This window comes from Eriocheir sinensis, chromosome 8, assembly GCF_024679095.1.
Source record: "Eriocheir sinensis breed Jianghai 21 chromosome 8, ASM2467909v1, whole genome shotgun sequence".
NCBI classification, from domain to species: domain Eukaryota; kingdom Metazoa; phylum Arthropoda; class Malacostraca; order Decapoda; family Varunidae; genus Eriocheir; species Eriocheir sinensis.
The window spans coordinates 13,033,411-13,054,591 of NC_066516.1; the positions used below are offsets into that span (position 1 = coordinate 13,033,411).

The following is a 21,181-nucleotide window of genomic DNA, read 5'->3' on the forward strand; positions in this document are numbered from 1 at the left end:
GATGTACTGCTTCGTTCTATCTTACAATGTTTCTAAAAAAGATAAAAATACCAGATAAAGACAGTGTAGTACATCCGTTTACTGTCTGTCTGTCTGTCTGTTTATCTGTTTCTCTTGGATACATAATAACCTGGGGGTACTAGTAGAAACGGTCTCTCTCTCTCTCTCTCTCTCTCTCTCTCTCTCTCTGAACGTGGGAGCGACAAAAATTGCGATTAGAACAAGGGCGTGGCTTCCGTGAGCTGCCCGCCGGGACGTGTGTGTGTGTGTGTGTGTGTGTGTGTGTGTGTTGGAGGGAGGGCGTGGGGAGAAGCTGTCAAAATGAGGGAAAAAATGTGTGTTTGCGTGTTGGTGTGTGGATGCTACAGGGAGGAGGAGGAGGAGGAGGAGGAGGAGGAGGAAGAGGAAGAGGAGGAGGAGGAAGAGGAGGGCGAAGGAGAACGAGGAGGAAAAGAAAGATAAATAGACTGAAAAGAAGTGGAAGTAGATAAAAAAAAAAGATAAAGGAGGAGGAGGAGGAGGAGGAGGAGGAGGAGAGGGCGAAGGAGAACAAGGAGGAAAAGAAAGATAAGGAGACTGAAAAGAAGTGGAAGCTGATAAAAAAGATACAGGAGGAGGAGGAGGAGGAGGAGGAGGAGAAAGAGACTGATGAGGGAAAGAATGAGGAGGAAGGAAGAAGCCAGATAACAAAACGATGCTGATGATGATGATGATGATGCAGAAGAGGACGAAAAGGTCATCATAAATTCATAGTAGTGCTGACCTTGGTGCTGACCGGCCTTTTCTCTTCCTTCTCATTTCTTATCTCCTTTTCCTCCTCCTCCTCTTCCTCCTCCTCCATACGACCTAGGCTACATACTTTTACTACAACAACCAATAATAACAATGCTCCTCCTCCTCCTCCTCCTCCTCCTACTACTACTACTACTACTACTGATACTGACACTGATAATTATGTCTTTTCCTTTCTGCTTCTTAACATCTTTTCCCTTCCATTCCTTATTCCATTCCTTAGCTTTTCCTTTAATTTTCTTTTATTTCCTGCCCTTGTCATTCACTACGTCTTTCACATCCCATTCCGTCTCTTCCCTTCCCTCCCACACCATGCCTCCTTTTCTTTTTTCCTTCTTTTCCCTTTCAATAATTCTCCCTTTCCTTTCCTTTTCTCTCCGTTTCATCCCTTCCCTCCCACACCATGCCTCCTTTTCTTTTTTCCTTCTTTTCCCTTTCAATAATTCTCCCTTTCCTTTCCTTTCCACTCCTTTTCTTCCCTCCCACACCATGCCTCCTTTTCTTTCTTCCTTCTTTTCCCTTTCAAAAATTCTCCCTTTCCTTTCCTTTCCACTCCTTTTCTTCCCTTCCCATGCCTCTTTTTTTTCCTTCTTTTCCCTTTCAATAATTTTCCCTTTCCTTTCCACTCCTTTTCTTCCCTTCCCTTCTTTTCTTTTTTCCTTCTTTTCCCTTTCAATAATTTTCCCTTTCCTTTCCACTCCTTTTCTTCCCTTTCCATGCCTCTTTTTTTTCCTTCTTTTCCCTTTCAATAATTCCCCCTTTCCTTTCCTTTCCACTCCTTTTCTTCCCTTCCCTCCCTTCGCTTCCTTTTCCCTCCCATCCCGTAATACTGATACGAATGATAAAAACAACAATAAAAAAACGACTATGCAACATTAAAAAAAAAAGGGGGGGGGGAGGGGAGAAGTTTGGAAAATCAGCCGCAGTGCGCAAACGAGAAACAAACGGATTCCATTCTTTGTAAACAACATTTTCCGACCTTATTTTACGGCCCTTTACCCCACCCTCTCTCTCTCTCTCTCTCTCTCTCTCTCTCTCTCTCTCTCTCTGATTGTGTAAGCGGACGCGGAAATAAAAAGACAATCGCTCGGCAGTTTAATAAAAAGTTTGGGGAATAAAAAGCGAAATAAAGAGAATAAGGAACACACACACACACACACACACACACACACTTCCCTTCCCTCCTCCCCTATTCCATGCTTTATTTTTTCTTTTCTTCCTTCATTTCCCTTTCGTTACTTCCTCCTTCCTTTCCCTATCTCGCTTTTTTTTCTCTACTAATAAACCGTTTTATTAGTATTGTCATTATTACACACACACACACACACACACACACTTCCCTCGTCCCCAATTCCATGCCCTTTTCTATTTTTATCATTTTTCCTTCATTTCCCTTTCGTTACTTCCTCCTTCCTTTCCCTATCTCGTTTTTTTTCTCTACTAATAAACCGCTTTACTAGAATTATCATTATTACACACACACACACACACACACACACACACACACACACACGCAGACACATACGAAGTTTCTCTATTATTTCCATGCTCTCTCCTTCCAGCGTTGGTCGTGCGTCTGGCAGCGTAGTGTGGCGCCAGGGACATCACGAGAAGGAAGAAGCGGCGGCAGCAACAACAGCAACAAGAACAACGACAACAGCAACAACAGGAAGAGAGCAGCAACATTAGGCCGTCTCCACCCAGCAGGCCTATACAGCAGAGCACCCACTAGGCCTCCTTATCTTTCCTTCCCCTCCCATTTTCCCTACCCTTAACTTTTTTTCTTTATCTCTCCTGCGCTTCCATATCTTACCCTTATTTTTTTTCTTTCTTTCCTTGACCCATTTCCCTTATCTTTCTTTCCCTTCCATTCCTTTTCCTTAGCTAATTTTCCCCTTATCTTCCTTTCCTACCCTTCCATTCCTTCCCTTTTCTCATCTTCACCTCATCCTTCTTCCTTTTCCATTCTTTTCCCTTTTCTCTTTTATTCTTATTTATCATTCCCTTCCATCCATTTTCCCTTTTCTATTTTTTTTTTCGACATCCCTTCTCTTCCTTTCCTTATTACATTCCTTTTTTTTCCTTCCCTTCCCTTTCAATACTTATTTCCAGTGGCTCCCTTTCTCTCATTTTTCTTCTCTGTTATATCATGCCCTTTCTTTTCTTTGCCTTTCCTTTCTTTTCAATTCCCTTTCCATCCTTCCCTTGCCTTCTCTTTCCTTTTGGTTCTCCTTTCCACCCCTTCCTTCCCTCCCTTCCGTTCCCTTTTCTTAATTTCCCATCCTTCCACCCAGTCTCACATCGCCTCACCTTTCCCCTCTGATTTCGGTGACGGACAGGTAAACAGGTGTGATATGAGGGGAGGAGGAGGAGGGGAGGAAGGGAGGAAGGGGGGTTACCTGGAGGTACGCCAAGTACAGGTAGCAGGTAAGGTCTGGTGCGGCCTTGGGATTCCTGGAGGGTCATTCAAGGCCCCTGCCACCTACCTAGCCTTCCCCTTCCCTGCCCTGTCACCTCTTACCCTACCCTTTGTTTCCACCCCTTCTCTGCTCTCCTCTTCCTCTTCCCTCTCTGTCACCTCCCCTTTCTTGACACCCCCCTATCCTCTTCCTCCCCTTTCCTACCATTCTCTCTCTCTCTCTCTCTCTCTCTCTCTCTCTCTCTCTCTCTCTCTCTCTCTCTCTCTCTCTCTCTCTCTCTCTCTCTCTCTATCACCTCTCTCTCTCCTCTCCCTCTGCCACATCCTCATCCCTCCCACCGTCTTTCCCTTCCCTCTCTCACTCCGTCCCCTTCCTTCTGTCACCTCCCCTTCCCATTCCCTCTGTCACCCCCTCCCATTCCCTCACATCACCTTTTCCCATTCAGTAACCTCTCATGCCTCTTCCTCAAATTCCTTTTCCCTCACTGCCACATCTGCCTTTCCCTCATCCTCCTCCCCTTCCATACCACCCCCTTTCCTTCCCTGTCATCTACCCTTCCCCCCCATTCAGTCACCTCCCCTCCCTTCCCCTCATCACCCTCCCCAATCCATGCACTATTACCTCCCCCCCTCCCCTCCCTCCCCCTAGCTATATTTTTCTTCATAGTCACTCACTTCCGCCTGCAGTGCCCCGGGGTTTGTGTGTACCCTGCCCCCCCTTCCCCCTTCCTCCTCCTCCCCCCTGGTGCTCCTAGTCTCCTTGTCTCCCTCCTGGGGTGATGATATGTTCCAAGAGAAAACAATGTGATCTTTTAGTTTTTTCTTCCCTACCATCTCCTCCTCCTCCTCCGTGTCCTTGAATGAGTCAGTCTGCCAAGGAGTAAAGGGAAAAATAAGGAGATAGGAAAGGAGAAATGAGGGAAAAGAGAAGAGGGGGAAGAGAGAAGGGGGAATAAAGAAGAAAGGGGAAAAAATAGGGAGAGAGAAGGGAAGAGAGGGAGAGGGAGAGGGAGAGAGAGAGAGGCTGAGTCTACAAAGGGTCTAGCATGAAGGACAGAGAGACCGAGACGCGGCGATGGACAGAATGGGAGACTGAATTGAGGCTCTTGGGACATCGAAGTCAGGAATTGTGGTGAAGGTCGGTGAGGGGGTGGGGGGGAAGCGTAGCGAGTGTGTGTGTGTGTGTGTGTGTGTGTGTGTGTGTGTGTGAGGGGGTTGAGCAGAAGGAGGAGAAGTAGATTCATCAACTTGGAAGCGTGATTCATTCTATCATTTATTTATTAAACTTCTAACTCATTTTCGGTGTTGTCGGTGAGTAGGCGGAGTGTTTTCGTGGGGTAAGGAAAGGGTGTCAGGAAGTGATGAGGCTAAGTAATGTGGATGAGTGATACGGGCAAGGAAGTGATATGGGCAAGGAAATGATATGGGCAAAGAAATGACATGGGAAATGAAGTGATATGGGCAAGGAAATGACATGGGCAAGGAAATGACATGGGCAAGGAAATGACGTGGGCAAGGAAATGTTATGGGAAAGGAAGTGATTTTTTTTTTTTTTACAGCTAAAGAAACAGCTCAAGGGCAACAAAAAAGGTTAAAAAAAAAAAAGGCCCGCTAATCGCTGTTTCCACAAAGACAAAAGTAATGAGCGGCCAAAAGAGAGGTCCATTTCTGGAGGAGAGGTGTCTTGATACACTCCTCTTGAAAGAATTCAAGTCAAAGGCAGGAGGAAATATAGACGAAGGAAGGAAGGCAGGTGATGATGGCATGAAGTGATGTGGGCAAATAACGGATGAAGGAGAGTGATGAGCTCAAGTATATGATGATAGTAATTGATGAATGTAAGCGTGATATGGCGAGCGAGTTCTTCAATATTCCAGTAAGCAAGCGTCTTCGTCCTCCAGCACTAAGCAAGGGTAATCGACTCCCAGTAACCCAGTCAGCAAGCGTTGTCGTTCCCGGGTACGCCCAAGGGCAAGCAAGCTGTCGTGTTCCCTCGTGGGGTCGTCACTTACCCGTCGTGCCCGTCGGGGCCTCCATCGCCGGGTCCTCTTGGCGAACCACGACGCGAGCCTCTTGGTGACAGACATCGGCGGCCCTGCGGCGCGTGCAATGTTTTCTTCAATGAGTTCGGTGCCTGGTCACGTGATGCGATTTAGAGGTTCGTATCACTGACTCATTATCACAACACAAGCATTAGTTAGGATATTCGTTTGCTAGTATCCATGCAATGCTTCCTTCAGACTTAGGTTCCTGGTCACGTGATGCGATTTAGAGGCTCGTATCACTAACTCATTATCACAACACACGCATTAGTTAGGATATTCGTTTGCTAGTATCCATGCAATGCTTCCCTCAGACTTAGGTTCCTGGTCACGTGATGCGATTCAGAGGCTCGTATCACTTTCCTTGACTCATTATCACAACACAAGCATTAATTAGGATATTCGTTTGCTAGTATCCATGCAATGCTTCCTTCAGACTTAGGTTCCTGGTCACGTGATGCGATTCAGAGGCTCGTATCACTAACTCATTATCACAACACACGCATTAATTAGGATATTCGTTTGCTAGTATCCAAGTCGTATGTTTAATACTTTCATTGATTCATCACCTTCCTGGCAACATGATGTAATTTAAAGGCTCGTCACCACCCTCCTTGACTCATCATCACACTCTCATCAGTTACCATCACGTTGCACTCTTTAGAGACTCATTAATTGTATCCATATCGCACATATTAAATGCTTCACATATTCATCACATTGCTGACCACATGAATAGATTTAGAGGCTTATTATCACCTTGTTTGTCTCATTCCCACACTCTCAGCAGTTATTATTACATCACATACACTGGAGACTCAATTACTGGTATCCGTGTCGCACGCTGAAGAGGTTTACAGACTTAAAAAGAGATTCTTGGTAATATGGAATGCTTTAGAGCAGGGGTTCCCAACCTGGAGTACATGTACCCCCAGTGGTACATTTGCACTTTTCAGGGGGTACATTGGGTCCGAGAGAATAACCACCACTGTACAATACATGGTGTTGTAATCTGCATTCAAACTGCACAATGTCGTGTTTTTTATTTTTTTTATTTCCTCATTTGAGTACACAAAACTGTTATTTAAATTATATCATCAGTCTACACATACAGATTTCATTATAAAATAATATCAAAATATTACAATTTCATCGTTTTTTTATCCTAAATTTTTAGGGGTACACGGGAACCTATAAAAATACCCAAGTGGTACAGAGGAACAAAAAGGTTGGGAACCCCTGCTTTAGAGGCTCATCATCATCTTCCTTGACTTGTAATATATGAGCCTCACCAATCATTATCATATCACACGCCTCAGGATCTTAGTGTATCCACGCCTCACATTTAAGGATTGGTCACATGGAGCGCTTTAGAGGCCCATCATCACCTTCTTTGACTCATAACATAAAGACGCATCTCAACAGGCACTATCGCGTTACACACCTTAGACATTCAAACAGTATCAATGTCATGCGTTCAGGAGCTTCCCGGAATTATCAACTTTCTGGTCACATGGAACGCTTTAGAGGCTCATCATCACCTTCTTTGACTCATAATATAAAGACGTATCTCAACAGGCACTATCACGTCACACACCTTAGACATTCAAACAGTATCGATGTCATGCGTTCAGGAGCTTCACTGATTTATCAACTTTCTGGTCACATGGAACGCTTTAGAGGCTCATCATCACCTTCTTTGACTCATAATATAAAGACTTACGTATCTCAACAGGCACTATCGCGTCACACACCTTAGACATTCAAACAGTATCGATGTCATGCGTTCAGGAGCTTCACTGATTTATCAACTTTCTGGTCACATGGAACGCGTTAGAGAATCGTCACCGTCCTAATCGCGTAACACTACAGACTCATCGCATATCACACGTGACTCACTAATTGGTATCCTTGTCACATGTCTGAGAACTTCCGTAACTATCATAGCTTTCCTTGATGCAGTAACGCTTTGGAGACGGATTAGTTTCTTTATAACGTTTCAGAAAGTAAACTCTCCTTAGCTCTTAACACACATCAAACTCCATTAACAATATCCCTTCCGATCCATTAGCCCTACTTTACCGTCAGAGTCCTACTGTAAGAGTGTAAGAGCTTCAGAAGGCAATACGTTTCTTGATTACATTACACTTTTAAAGACAAATTCGTTTTCTTGCCCCATCAGACTCATGATCGTCCTTACCACATGACACAGTTGGGACTCGTCATCAGCTGTCACCCTCGTCACGTGAACACACACACACACACACACACACACACACACACACACACACACACACACACATAGCTCCCTGACGTCATCGCCACATTACTCAACCCTTCCCAGCCTTATCATCGCCCTTGTCACACATAAACGTTACAAGGCTTAACTTTCTTTCTCCGGTAAATAACGGTTGACAAATATTGAGCAACCTTTGTCGTTTTGATCACTGGGAAGCCTCGGTGCATATTTTGTTTTCCTTTCCCTCCTCTTTTTCGTGATAATTCCAGATAACTGTTGAGCTCTTTTGTCGTTTTAATCACGTGGAAGCCTCTATATTTTTTCTTTCTCTCCACTTTTTTTTTTCCTTGAGTTCCCCCCGTCAGGAATGCTTGAAGACCAATTATGATGCGTCTGCTTATCCATGCACTTCAAGCTGTCACTCGTATTAACGCTCGACTTCCCTTATCACATCAGACACTAAAAAGCCTCTCAACTTTGCTCCAATTTCTTCCTTTTCAGTTCCGCCGCTAATGCTCGCCACCCACACACATCCAACGCCGCCGGTTTCTTTTTCAAATAATCAAGCAAAAAGAAAAAAAAAGGCTTGTAAAAACGCTGAAATTCCCTTGTCATCTTAAAGGCGGCGGAGTCTCATTATTATTATTATTATTATTATTATTATTATTATTATTATTATTATTATTATTATTAGTAGTAGTAGTAGTAGTAGTAGTAGTAGTAGTAGTCTTTTTTTTTTGCATCACAACGACTCCAGTCTAGTAAATAAACAAATAATAAAAAAACGATTGAATTCTCTTGTCACAATATTATACGACACTGCGAGGCCTTACTATTATACTTTTTTTTCAGCTTTACTACGACTTCTAAATTAAATGAAAAAAAATTGCAAAAAACGATTCAATTCCCTTGTCATATTATCATAAAACACTGCGAAGCCTCATTTTATTATTATTATTATTATTATTATTATTATTAGTAGTAGTAGTAGTAGTAGTAGTAGTAGTAGTAGTAGTAGTAGTAGTAGTAGTAGTAGTAGTAGTAGTAGTACTATTTCTTTCGGCTCTATTACTTCAATGATGCAAAGAACAAAAAATACAAAAACGATTAAATTCACTTGTCATATTATCATAAAACACTACGAAGCCTCATTATCATTATTATTATTATTATTACTATTTTTTTCGGCTCTATTATTTCAATGATGTAAAGGAAAAAAATACATAAAAGACAAAATCCCTTGAAACTCTAAGACCTTATCATCATCATCTTTATCATTACCATTACTACTTTTTTTTCGACTATAGTACGACCTTTAGACACAAAACAGTCCATCAGGGTGACTTTCAACCACCACCACGATCACCACCACCACCATCGTCACCACCACGACACCGACAAACACAGACAACGCACTGACTAACAAATCCTCGTCCCACCAGTGTCACCGCCGACCCGAGACTCTTCAGCATATCCCGAGGTGACTGACGGATATCCCCCTACTCCCCCCCCCCTCTCTCTCTCTTTCTCTCTCTCTCTCTCTCTATCTCTCTCTCTCTCTCTTCCTATCTTGAACACATCCGATGGCGTCACGGGTCTCTAGCGGTCTCTTGCCTCACGAGTTTAATATAGGACAGGCGGAGACTCGAGCACTGTCCCTTCCTCCGTTTTCTTTCAATGGGGTTTACACCGGGTACTTTATTTTTTTATGCAATATTTCCTCTTTTCCTCTTTTTTTTAATTTTCTTTCCTTTTCTCTTGGTTGGTGTTCCTGGACTCTTGATTTTTATATAATTTCATCTGCAGTTATGTCCCCTTTTTTTTTTTTTTGGGGGGGGGGGGGGGGGGGAGGGGGGTCACGATTCCTTTAGTTACGTTTTTCTTTATTTTAAGTAGCTACTATTTCCTATTTCTATTTTACAGCAAAGGAGACAGTTCAAGGGCATAAAAAAGAAAAGAAAAGAATAATGAAGAAAAAGCCCGCTATTCACTGCTCCTAAAAAGGGTACAGAGGAATGGCCGAAAGGGAGGCCACGAATGGCGCAAATCACTAAATCAGTTTGAGCTGCCAGATTCACCAGATAAAATAATTTTTCAGAGAAAATGGGGAGAACTTGATCTCATTTTTCTATGTACATTTTGTTGTCATTAAACTGAAATATAGAATTATTACAACATTCCCACACATTAATATATGACATAAAGACTAAAATAATGAAAATCATTGTAAAAACATATCCTGTCTCCTTGGACTGTCTGTTTTCCCGGGACAAATTATTATTTTATGTATTGAAGAGTTTAACTCAATGTTTGATTATTTTTTTCTTAATATACATTTTTATAAGATAATTTATTTACACAAAACCGACAAATACTTTTTTTTTTACCATTAATGGTATTTGATAACAAGGATGAGATTGTCCACCGTACCCACCAAAACAATAACAAATCGTTCGCAAAGGCTTATCCCACGCCTACTACTGGACTAGACTGGACGCGTTCTACTTGCTGTACCTTACCTGTATTGCTGCTCTTCACTTGCTGTTTCATTTTTGCTGATATCAAACCCCAGGTACGTAAACTTAACTTCCTCTTACTAGGCTGTTATCGTAGGTCCAGTGGCACTCATTAATAGTACCGTGAGCTCTTCAGTAGGTCCCAATGTAATCTCTATATATAAACTGTGGTCACATATCCTTATTTCTCTTTCATTCAACATCTTGCATGGGTCTTTGGAGACCAACAGTGGAGAACCTGCTCACAAGCCCTAATGTTACCTGTGTACTCTTCCAGGTTCCAATCCACGACCGAACTAGCCCCCTAAAGCACACCAGCTGACACTCAAGCAGTCCCGAGGTCATGGAGGTCAGTGCTGACATCAGCAAATGGACAGTGCAGACGTTAAAAACGTTTTTAAAGTCGAAAGGCATACCATGTTCTGGGTATGGCAAGAGCCAGTTGAAGGACATGGTACTGATGGCACTGCAGCAACCTCATTTAGTGGAAGATGTCCTGCCTCTGAAGGAAGATGATCACACACAGAGGAGATCTATTAAATTATCTGGGACACAAGTCTTGCTTCCAGATCCAAGGACTCTCACTGAGTGGCAGGAGGACTTGAGTACAATGCCCTATATTACTCAAGCCCATGTACTCATGTATCTGGTCTTAAAACAGGGATGGCCAGCAGAACGCATCCAAGCCTATGAAAAGGAATGTGGCTACCAGCTTTATCAGGAGAGACACATCCAGCATGTTCAAGTAAAAAAGCTGGATTATGATGTGTCGTGCATTAAAGGTACCTGTGTGCTAAACCAACCAGAATGAGACCCTTACCAAGTTTGGATGTTTGCCTCTTCTAATGGTGACATCCATGCAGCTGGCTGCCAGTGTATAGGGTAAGTAGTAGTTTAGTATTTTTCAATAATTTTATAGTATCTTGATGCTTTGCCCTGTTCATTTACCTATATTTTTTTCATCGTCGTTATACATAAGTATAACATGCACCGCTTACCTCCCATTAATGGTTATCAGCCTAACCTATACATTTTTGTGATGCCCCAGAGTGGCAGATAAGCATGCCTACAGCCTTTCACTGTGTGGTAGCTCTTTAGCGAGATGCATAGAGTGCTGGCCTGGTAAGCCGGAGGTCGGGAATTCAAATCCCGGTTGAGTGAGAAAGTTATTTATCTCACAACGGATCAATTTCTCATATGTTTACGAGTTGGCCTGATGCAAGGAAGCATCAGGGTCATGGAAAAAAGACAGTATATTTCTGTTATCCTTGATCCTCCAATTTATTAGTTTATTAGAGAGGATAATAGCTTCTAGCTGCATGAAAAAGAATAATGTTTATTATCTAAACTTGATTTTTTAATTTCATAATTGGTTGTTTGTGATTCATATTATTTAAAAAAAGCTGGCTAAGCTAACTTTGACTTGATTCTAGATACATTAGTAAAGACAAATCTATTATTCTATTATAGAGATGATGGGGGATGCAAGCACGTCTTTGCATTCATCTTCGCCGTATCAGATTTTGTGCAGCGTTGTGGGGTGCAGCCGGGAAGTGCACAGCGTACCTGCACAGACGTGACTTGCACCTGGGACAAGCCTCGCAGGCAAAATAAGTGTAACTTTAACCTTGTCACCATTGCGAGCAGGTAGGTGCAATACATTTTGTAGAAAACAGTTTGACACCCAAGGACAATAATAACATGTCACCTAGGAGCTACAATCACCATGTCTTGCCTCCATGTCTACTCTTATGCAGGTTTTCTTTTAATTTGTTTATACATTTAGCTGGATTTGGTTTCTATAATCCTACTCATACTTTACAAATCTTTAACAATCCTCCACTTCTAGCTTCTTTCTATTCTTTCCACTCTCCATAACATAAATCCCTTATTTTAGGGTTTATCTTTTTTCCAGCTTTCTAAATTTTTCACCATAAAAATTGCCTTCTTCATTCTTTGTTAAATGAAAATTTCTTAGAATACAAAGAAACAGGTAGATTGAAATGAGGACGGGAGTGTTTAATTTCCTGAGTTAGGTGTGTGGGTGGATGTGGCAGAGAACAAGAGTTAATGTGCTTCAACAAATGTGAGTGGTTTGGTGTTACTGAAGACAGGAATGTAGATGTAGTGCAGCAGATTTGTGGGTGGGTATAGTTGAGAACAGGAATGAATGTTTCTTTGAGGCAAGCAGGCTGCCTTTTGACTGCTGTTCACTCCATATATATTGTTTTCTAACATCTCTTACATTAATTTTACAGCACAGGTGCAGGGAACAGCAGATCCAGTACTCAAAAACCTTATAGTTCTGGTAGTTATAAGGCAATATCAGAGTTATATTCCCCTTATACTCCCGACAAAGTTGCAGACGACATTGCAACCACTCTCCAGCATGTACCGGATGCAGCACTGTGGGGTATTGTTCCAGGAAGACCAGCCTCCTCTTTACCCTCTATTACAGGATTAGCAAAATGTTTCTTTTCACAGGACAATCAAGGTGAAAGTTTCATCAATTTTTTAAAGAGTAAGTATACTAATACAGTTATTTCAGAAATTTTTGAATAAACCAAGAGTCTACATTTGTGTCCCATATGGTAAAAACAGAGAGTGGGGGCAATAACTGCAAGTGTGATACACAAAGCTGCCAGATATAAAAGAATGATCCTGATAATTACATAGTAAAAGGAATTATGGGGAGTCTTCCTTTATAGGAATAGTGCCACTTCTTATGGGCTAAAGTATGAGGCACTTGCAAGAAAACTTTACGAGACTCAAATGCGTAAGAAGCATAATGGTTTCAAAGTAAAACGTTCAGGTCTTATCATCAGTAAAAATTGCCCCCTCATACGAGCCAGCCCAGATGGTATTGTTTCATGTAGGTGCTGTGGAACTGGGATTTTAGAAATTAAGTGCCCTTTTAAACTTCAATTTCAAACCATGACTGGAGAAGATATTGCTAGGGATGGCTCTTACCATATAAAAATAGGAGAAAAGAATAAAGTTACATTGAAGGAAGAGTCTCAGTGGTATACTCAAATACAAACACAGCTAGGTGCCGGCAACTATTCCTGGTGTGACTTCATTATTTTCACAAAAGCAACACCACACCTAACCATTCAAAGAATTTGCTTTGATGAGGAGAGGTTTAATAGAGAGGTGCAAAAAAGTTTAATTTTTCATGAAAAATTTGTAATGCCAAAATTGCGGGGATGAAGAACTTATTTAGAGGGAACTGACAAGATACTGTTCCATGCTTTTTTCTCTCTCTCTCTCTCTCTCTCTCTCTCTCTCTCTCTCTCTCTCTCTCTCTCTCTCTCTCTCTCTCTCTCTCTCTCTCATTTATTTATGGACTGTGGTGATACGAAAAATTGTTTTGTATGAGATTTGTATTTGTTCATGTTTAAGATTTCTTTGGGTACCTTACTTGCCCTTTGGGGGCGAAGAAGATTGCTGTCACACAAACAAACAAACACACACACACACACACACACACACACACACACACACACACAAACACAGAGCATGTAACTTTATATGATGAATCTCAGATGATGTAATAAAATATCTGGAAACAAAAGTAGTTTTATTCACACCTTCATTGACTTATTCATATCCGATAAACCTAATCCAAATTCATAAACAAAATAGTGTACCATAACATTACATAATTATGTGAATTCAGAGCCCTTAAGTATATAATGATATTTGTAAATATAGACATGAACATTGACATTTGTGTCAACATTTAGTTGCACAGAGAGGGCATTAAATTGCAGAAAACAGCAACTATTACTGAAATTTGATGCAAAAGGGGCCAAAGCTTATTATCGAGCTGTCCTGATAAAATTTTGAAATTCTTCATTCTTTCAATAGCACGTTCAACATGCACCCTCAATGAAGCAACCTCCCTTGTTCTGATTCTTTCTTGTGCATTTAGTGCCCTTCCTGAACCATCCTCTTTCTTGCGAGTTAAGGGTGGCATGTGCAGTTTTGCACCACGTTGCAGCAGTAGGTCTCAATATTGAACCCTCTATCCACCATGACAGCATCTCCTGGTTCAATTTTGTCTATCAGTTCAACCTCTGCAATGTGCCTATCAGATGTGTTACCACCATATGGAGTTGACACAAATGTAATAATTCCTGTTGGTGTTATGCCAACAAGAACTTTGGCAGTGTTGTGATGCTTATACATGGAGTATGTCATTGCTTGAGCAGAGCAGTTTGCTGGTTTGTTGATATAAATCTCTGTGCAATCCAAAATTACCCTTGTATCTGCATACTTTACTGGATACCAATCAGGAAGGTTGTCCCTAACTTGCTGAGCTGAAGGCCACAATAGCCACGGTTGCAGTACCTCATACAATACATTTATCCAGGTATTAGTGATGCATGAAACTGAAGCTTGTGAGACTGCAAATAAGTCGCCTAAAAACCAGCCCGCAAAACCTTGACGGATGAACACAAGTGTAATTAAATACTCATCAAAAGTATCTAGTATTTTCTTACGGCCACGTGCCCCTTTCTTTAAATTTTCCTTTATGCTTTTTGGCCCTTTCCAGTAATTAATTGTTTTTACTCTCTTTTTAATGGTCTGATAAATAGAAATCAAAACACTTTTGTTAGGAAGACCTGTATAGCGCTGAACACTCTTGTCACTAGCAAGAATCCTTACTCTGGTCCGGGCTCTCTGATCAGTAGGTGCTTCTGTTAGATCTGCCTCCTGAAAAGCATAAAAGATATATATATATATATATATATATATATATATATATATATATATATATATATATATATATATATATATATATATATATATAAAACTTTCAACAGTTTTCTTAATTTACTCCAACTTCCTTTTGCCTCAGCGAAAGCAGACACATACCAAAAGAAGCGCAATGAAATTATCTATCTAATGGTGTATAGCGTCACCTTTCCGTTCACTCAAAATTTTGAGATATAGGCCTTTGAAAAATATAAGATTTTATACACGGGGCAAGCCGCTATGACAAGATAAACGCAGCTGGCTGGCTGGCTCTCTCTCTCTCTCTCTCTCTCTCTCTCTGTATATGTATGTGTGTGTGTGTGTGTGTGTGTGTGTGTGTGTGTGTGTGTGTGTGTGTTTCGCTCGTACATCGCCTTCTGAGGCGTTTTACTTGTTTATATATGTATATATAACTAACCCTTTCAACTTGTACTCCAACATCCTTGGGCTCAGCTGCTGAAGTAGTAGCAATGGCTGATGCTGAATAGGTGTGATCCTGTGGTTCCGGCACTACCTCTATCTGGAGAAACTGTTCAGCATCAACTGTGGGAAAATGAAATATAAAGTTCAGATATATGTATCATTCAAAAGACATTTCTACACAATGTCACATATAGGAGCACACAGCCTGCTGCTAGGTCAGCAGAGTAATTAAACTAAAACCCCTAACTTACGGCCTCTGCCCCCCTCGACTGGAGTAATTCTTACATGTTTCAGGAATGATTTGTGAATGTCATTTTATAGAAGGAAATATCTTAGAGTAATTAATACTTTCAACTTCTACAATCCTGTCAGCTACACATGTTTCCAACTTATAAAATAGTAATAAACTTTTACAAGTTGAAACAGTAATGATTAACCTGAAATTCTAAAGTGAATGAGCTGTTTTAAAGTAAATAAACACTAATTTGGCTTCCTTGGCAATGCTTAAGTTTTTTTCCATTACTCTAGTAAGTTTGCTATGCTTAGGTAAAGAAATGCAGGCAATTACTTCATTCATCAGTGTAGGTACAAGTGGTGAATGTTTTCAAGTCGGCTACATGGCACCGATTTATAGAATAACACAATTTCCCTAGACAAAACTCATGTAATAAGTTATTTCTTACACGATTTCTACATTCTAGACCTTCTAAAAGGGATAATAAACCTAATCTGATGTAAAGCAACCCACTTGTAAATTTGTACCATAAATTTACCATAAAAGATGTTCAAATCAACACTAAAACTGCATGGTATAGTAACATACCTTGAACTGATGCATTGTGAGCCCATGTCTCGACTTCAATATGGACATCAGTTTGTACTTCTTCGTCAGTTTCCTTTATGAAGTCAATGTTGACTGGCAAGGCAGGGGCAGAGTGTGAAGAGGGCAGTGACTGGGTTAGTGGTTCTTGATCGCCTCTGTCAGCCGCTGGTGTTCGTGCTCCAAGCCCACTGATGGCACCAGCGTTGTTTTTCGGCCTCCATTGATTGTAGCCGAACAACTCTGGATCAGGATGCGATGGTGACGGCCCGTTGTTCCAGTCTATAAAGTGATTTGAGCACAGTGCATGGTGTCGGGTGGCTTTCCATGTAGGTCCCCTCTTACATCTGGTCACCCACAAACGTCTTCGGGCAGCCTCTTTTTTCTTTGGAAAACGAGCCCAGCCCTTCACCTCAGGATCCTTCTTCTGCGAAGAGGATTTGCAGTCGGCAACAGCACATATGTAGACTGTCATGTTCGAGGACAGTAGCAGCAACAAGTAAATAAGCGCGCGGGATGTTTGTTTTGGTTCTGGCAGGAGGGTTCGTCAATTTCGATTTCGGCGTCAACTGAGCAGATCATTTCGGCTTCGGCCACACATTTTCGTTTTTTTCGCAAAAAACACGTAACGGTTATGTGTTCCATACTTACTGTGCGAAGAATAATCTCTAGAAAGGCGATACAAATTATTTTTTTTGTAATATTCGCTTTGGTTCACTCGTGAAAAATGATGTAGCTGCAACACCCCTTCGATCACTGTTTCGCCTCTAAAAAGATATTTACATTATGTACTTGAGTTGACATCATAAATTATTATAGACAAATAACATTGTGTTTATATTAGTAAGAATATTGGTATTGAAAATTAATATGTATGGTAAATAAGATTTTTTTCAGGATGCCACTTGGCTGAGCGAGACAAATTCTCCCCGCGTAATTAAGCGTGCTGGTGACTCATGACAACTATTGACTATTGGTGATTTGCGCCATTGAACGGGGAGGGAGGGGGGAGGGGGGGGGGGGCATAAATAAAGTTAGTCGGCTAATAACTGAGTCACACTAACGCGAAGGAACAGTTTTCTACATCTAAGACTGACGGGCAGGTGACAGTAAAGGTAAATTTGGGAGACAGGTCGGTGGAAAAGAGGAATAAGCAAGCACAGGTTCTTCTCCTCCCCCCACCCTTTCCATTTCAGCGTAATAAAAAAAATAAAAATTCGGCTAATTCCTGAGTAAAATAAAATGACAAACAGATAAACAAAATAGAATTAGATGAATCAGTCAATAAATAAATGAATAAAATAAATAAAAATAAATAAATAAGATGGGATAGATAATTAGAATAGAATAAAGGAAGTAGATAATGTAAGTAAATCAATCTAAAGGAGCAATATTCAACTCCACATAAGCCTGTCGGAAATGAGTCACAATTCATTAAGTCACGCAATTTTTATTTATTTATTTATTTTATGACTTTTGTTCTTCTCAATGTCACGATTCATCACGTTATGGTTGCATCAGACTGTTAGGAGTGAGTCACAATTCATTTAGTCACGCAATTTTTTATTCTTTTTATTTTATGACTTTTGTTCTTCTTAGTGTCACGTTTCATCACGTTATGGCTGCATCAGACTGTTAGGAGTGAGTCACAATTCATTTAGTCACGCAATTTTTATATTTTATGACTTTTGTTCTTCTCAATGTCACGATTCATCACGTTATGGCTGCATCAGACTGTTAGGAGTGAGTCACAATTCATTTAGTCACGCATTCATTTAATCTTCATTCTATCTATTTCTCCTCCCGAAATTGACCCCTCTTTCGGCCACCTCTTTTGATTCTTTTTAGGAGCAGCGAGTAGCGGGCTTTTTTCTTTATTACTGTTTCCTTTTTTTTTGTTTTTTTGTGCCCTTGAGTTGTCTCCTTTGTTGAAAAAGAAAAAGAAAAAATCTTATGACTCTGATTCCTCACTAGCTATGTCACGAATCATCTAGTTTTGTCTTCAATCTATATTCCTTTAGTTACCGGTGGAAGAAGAAGGAGGTCTCAGGTGCATGTCATATCCTTACTGTGGTGTTCCGATGAAAAAGATAAAAAAGACTCGATTTCTATATGACTTTGGTTCTTCTCTATGTCACGAATTAGTTATGTTTTCAATCTATATTCCTCTAGTTACCGCTGGAAGGAGGTCTCAGGTGCATGTCATATCCTTACTGTGGTGTTCCTATGAAAAAGATAAAAAAGACTCGATTTCTATATGACTTTGGTTGTTCTCTATGTCACGAGTTACGTTTTCAATCTATATTCCACTAGTTACCGCTGGAAGGAGGTCTCAGGTGCATGTCATATCCTTCCTCACTGTGATATTCCTGTGAGAAAGACAAAGAGGGTGGTGGTGTTTTTTCCTTCCGACCTAACCCTCGCTTCCCGTGTTCTCAGGGCGAGGGCCGTATAGGCGTGGGAGTCGTGGCCGCGGGAAGCACACGGGGAAAACACTCTCGTACAAAGGTTTAAATGGGGTAGGGAGGGTGAGGGGAAGGAAAGGAAGAAGGGAGTAGGGGGTGGGGGGATAGGTAAGGGGGAATAAATGGGAGAAAGGAGGGTGTGGAAAGGAGGGGAAGAAGGGAAGAGGGTGGTACGTGAGTTTATTGGATTTTATTTCATTATATTGATTTACTTACATTGTCTACTTCCTTTATTCTGTTCTAATTATCTATTCCATCTTATTCATTTATTTTTATTTGTTTTATTTATTTATTTATTGACTGATTTATCTAATTCTATTTTGTTTATCTGTTTGTCATTTTATTTTACATTATTATATCTATTTATTTTATTTGTTCTTTTTTATTCTATTCTACTTATCTATTTACTTTATTACTTTATTTTTTTTGTTATTCATTTTACTTTATTTTATTTCATTTTATTTATTTATTTATTTACTTTATCTATTTTTTACTCTTTTTATCTTTTTTTACAACAAAGGAGACGGCTCAAGGGCAACAAAAAAAGTGAAAAAAAAGCCCGCTACTCGCCGCTCCCACATTAGACAAAAGTATTCATTTATTTATGTTGCAGCCACCAAGTGTGAATTCCTTGCCTTGCTCCTTAAAGCTTAAAAAAGGCCGATAGTCTCAAACGTTTCGGAGCTCACACGCCTAAATTGATAAGGCTATCGTAGAAGTTGTGGGTATTTCCGTAAGTGGTCTGAGAGGGTATGGCCGGCTTAATTAGAACCGGATTAATCTCCTTTATGACCTGTGAAAAATCTGTCGAGAGAGCCGAATGCGTCTGGGATTACGGATCTTAAACCTTCAAACCGACAACCATTACAAGTGATTCCGAAAACCGAGCAAACACACACACACACACACACACACACACACACACACACACACACACACACACACACACACACACTAAAAAATATTTTTAAAAAATCGAAAAAAAATAAAATAAGTAAATAAATAAACAAGTAAAAAAAAAAAAATCTTCGCCCTCGACTCCTTCCATTCTTGTTATCTTGCCTCACTCCCCCCCCCCTCCACCCTCTTCCCTCCCCGGGCCAGACAGTGTTTAGCGGCTCAGCGGGGGGCCGGGACCCGCCACATGGCCGCCCAACACCCCAGCCCGCCCGTAAACACCTGTAAACACTGTCTTCCCCTACGTCCAAACACACCCCTTCACTACTCATCCACTGACACATCCTCGTAGCAAGTAAAAACACCTGGCCTTGTGCACACCTTTGCTTCATTGATTAACAACCATGACCTTACCTACACACACCTTAACTACACGACCACCGACACCTCTCCATCACATCTCCACCTGGTCTCACGCACACCTTAGTTAGCCTGATTAATTAAGAGTTCATGGCCCTACCTAAGCCTATACACACCTGTAAACACCTGTCTTCCCCTAAACACCAACACATACCTTCACTTCACGACCATCGACACCCCTCGTATTAAGTAAGAACACCTGGCGTCGCCCTCATGCACACCTTGATCTCATTAATTAACGGTCATGATCTTACCTACACCCCTACGTCCTGACACCCTCTCACACACTGGTCAAAAGGGGAAAGGATGATGAGAGAGAAGGAAGGGAAGAAGGGAGTAGGGGGTGGGGGGATAGGTAAGGGGAATAAAGGGGAGAAAGGAGGGTGAGTGGAAAGGAGGGGAAGAAGGGAAGAGGGGGGTACGTGAGGGGAAGAAGGGAGGAGGGGGATAGGTAAAGGGAATGAAGGGGAAGAGGGCGATACGTGAAGGGAAGGTGATGGGGAATGCGTGAGGGGAAGGATTGAGGGGAAAGAGTGATGGGGAAAGAAGGGGAGGGGGGTGCGTGAGGGGAAAGGCGAAGGGGGATGCGTGAGGGGAAGGATTGAGGGGAAAGAGTGATGGGAAAGAAGGGGAGGGGGGTGCGTCAGGGGAAAGGCGAAGGGGGAGGCGTGCGGGGAAGGATTGAGGGGAAAGAGTGATGGGAAAGTAGGGGAGGGGGGTGCGTGAGGGAAGGATTGAGGGAAAGTGATGGGAAAGAAGGGAGGGTGGTGCGTGAGGGAAGGCGAAGGGGATGCGTGAGGGGAAGGATTGAGGGGAAAGAGTGATGGGAAAGAAGGGGAGGGGGGTGCATGAGGGGAAAGGCGAAGGGGGATGCGTGAGGGGAAGGATTGAGGGGAAAGAGTGATGGGAAAGGAGGGGAGGGGGGTGCGTGAGGGGAAAGGCGAAGGGGGATGCGTGAGGGGAAGGATTGAGGGGAAAGAGTGATGGGAAAGGAGGGGAGGGGGGTGCGTGAGGAAAGGCGAAGGGGGATGCGTGAGGGGAAGGATTGAGGGGAAAGTGATGGGAAAGAAGGGGAGGGGGGTGCGTGAGGGGAAAGGCGAAGGGGGATGCGTGAGGGGAAGGATTGAGGGGAAAGAGTGATGGGAAAGGAGGGGAGGGGGGTGCGTGAGGGGAAAGGCGAAGGGGGATGCGTGAGGGGAAGGATTGAGGGGAAAGAGTGATGGGAAAGGAGGGGAGGGGAAGCACGTGAGGAAAGAAGGGGAAAGAGAGGGGTGAGTTAAATAAAGTAAACAAGAAAAATATGAAATAAAATATAAGAACAGTATTGTAAGGTATATAAGTATTAGTAGTATAGTGAAGCGAGTAAAGTATAAAACAAAGTAAAATA

At 41.8% G+C, this 21,181-nt stretch overlaps 1 protein-coding gene across 2 annotated transcripts in view; it reads right to left on the reverse strand.

Annotated features, from left to right (window-relative positions):
* The window catches only part of LOC126995540 (FERM domain-containing protein 4A-like), a 124,579-nt gene that overhangs the window by 83,032 nt on the left and 20,366 nt on the right, over window positions 1-21,181 (reverse strand). Inside the window, exon 1 of one of the 2 annotated variants that reach the window (XM_050855174.1) lies at window positions 5,224-5,366. The exons of the other annotated variant lie outside the window; for it this stretch is intronic. Within the exon in view, the coding sequence (XP_050711131.1) occupies window positions 5,224-5,298 (75 nt within the window). The 5' untranslated portion in view covers window positions 5,299-5,366. Of the gene's footprint in view, window positions 1-5,223; window positions 5,367-21,181 lie in introns of those variants that run through there. 2 annotated transcript variants of the gene reach the window in all.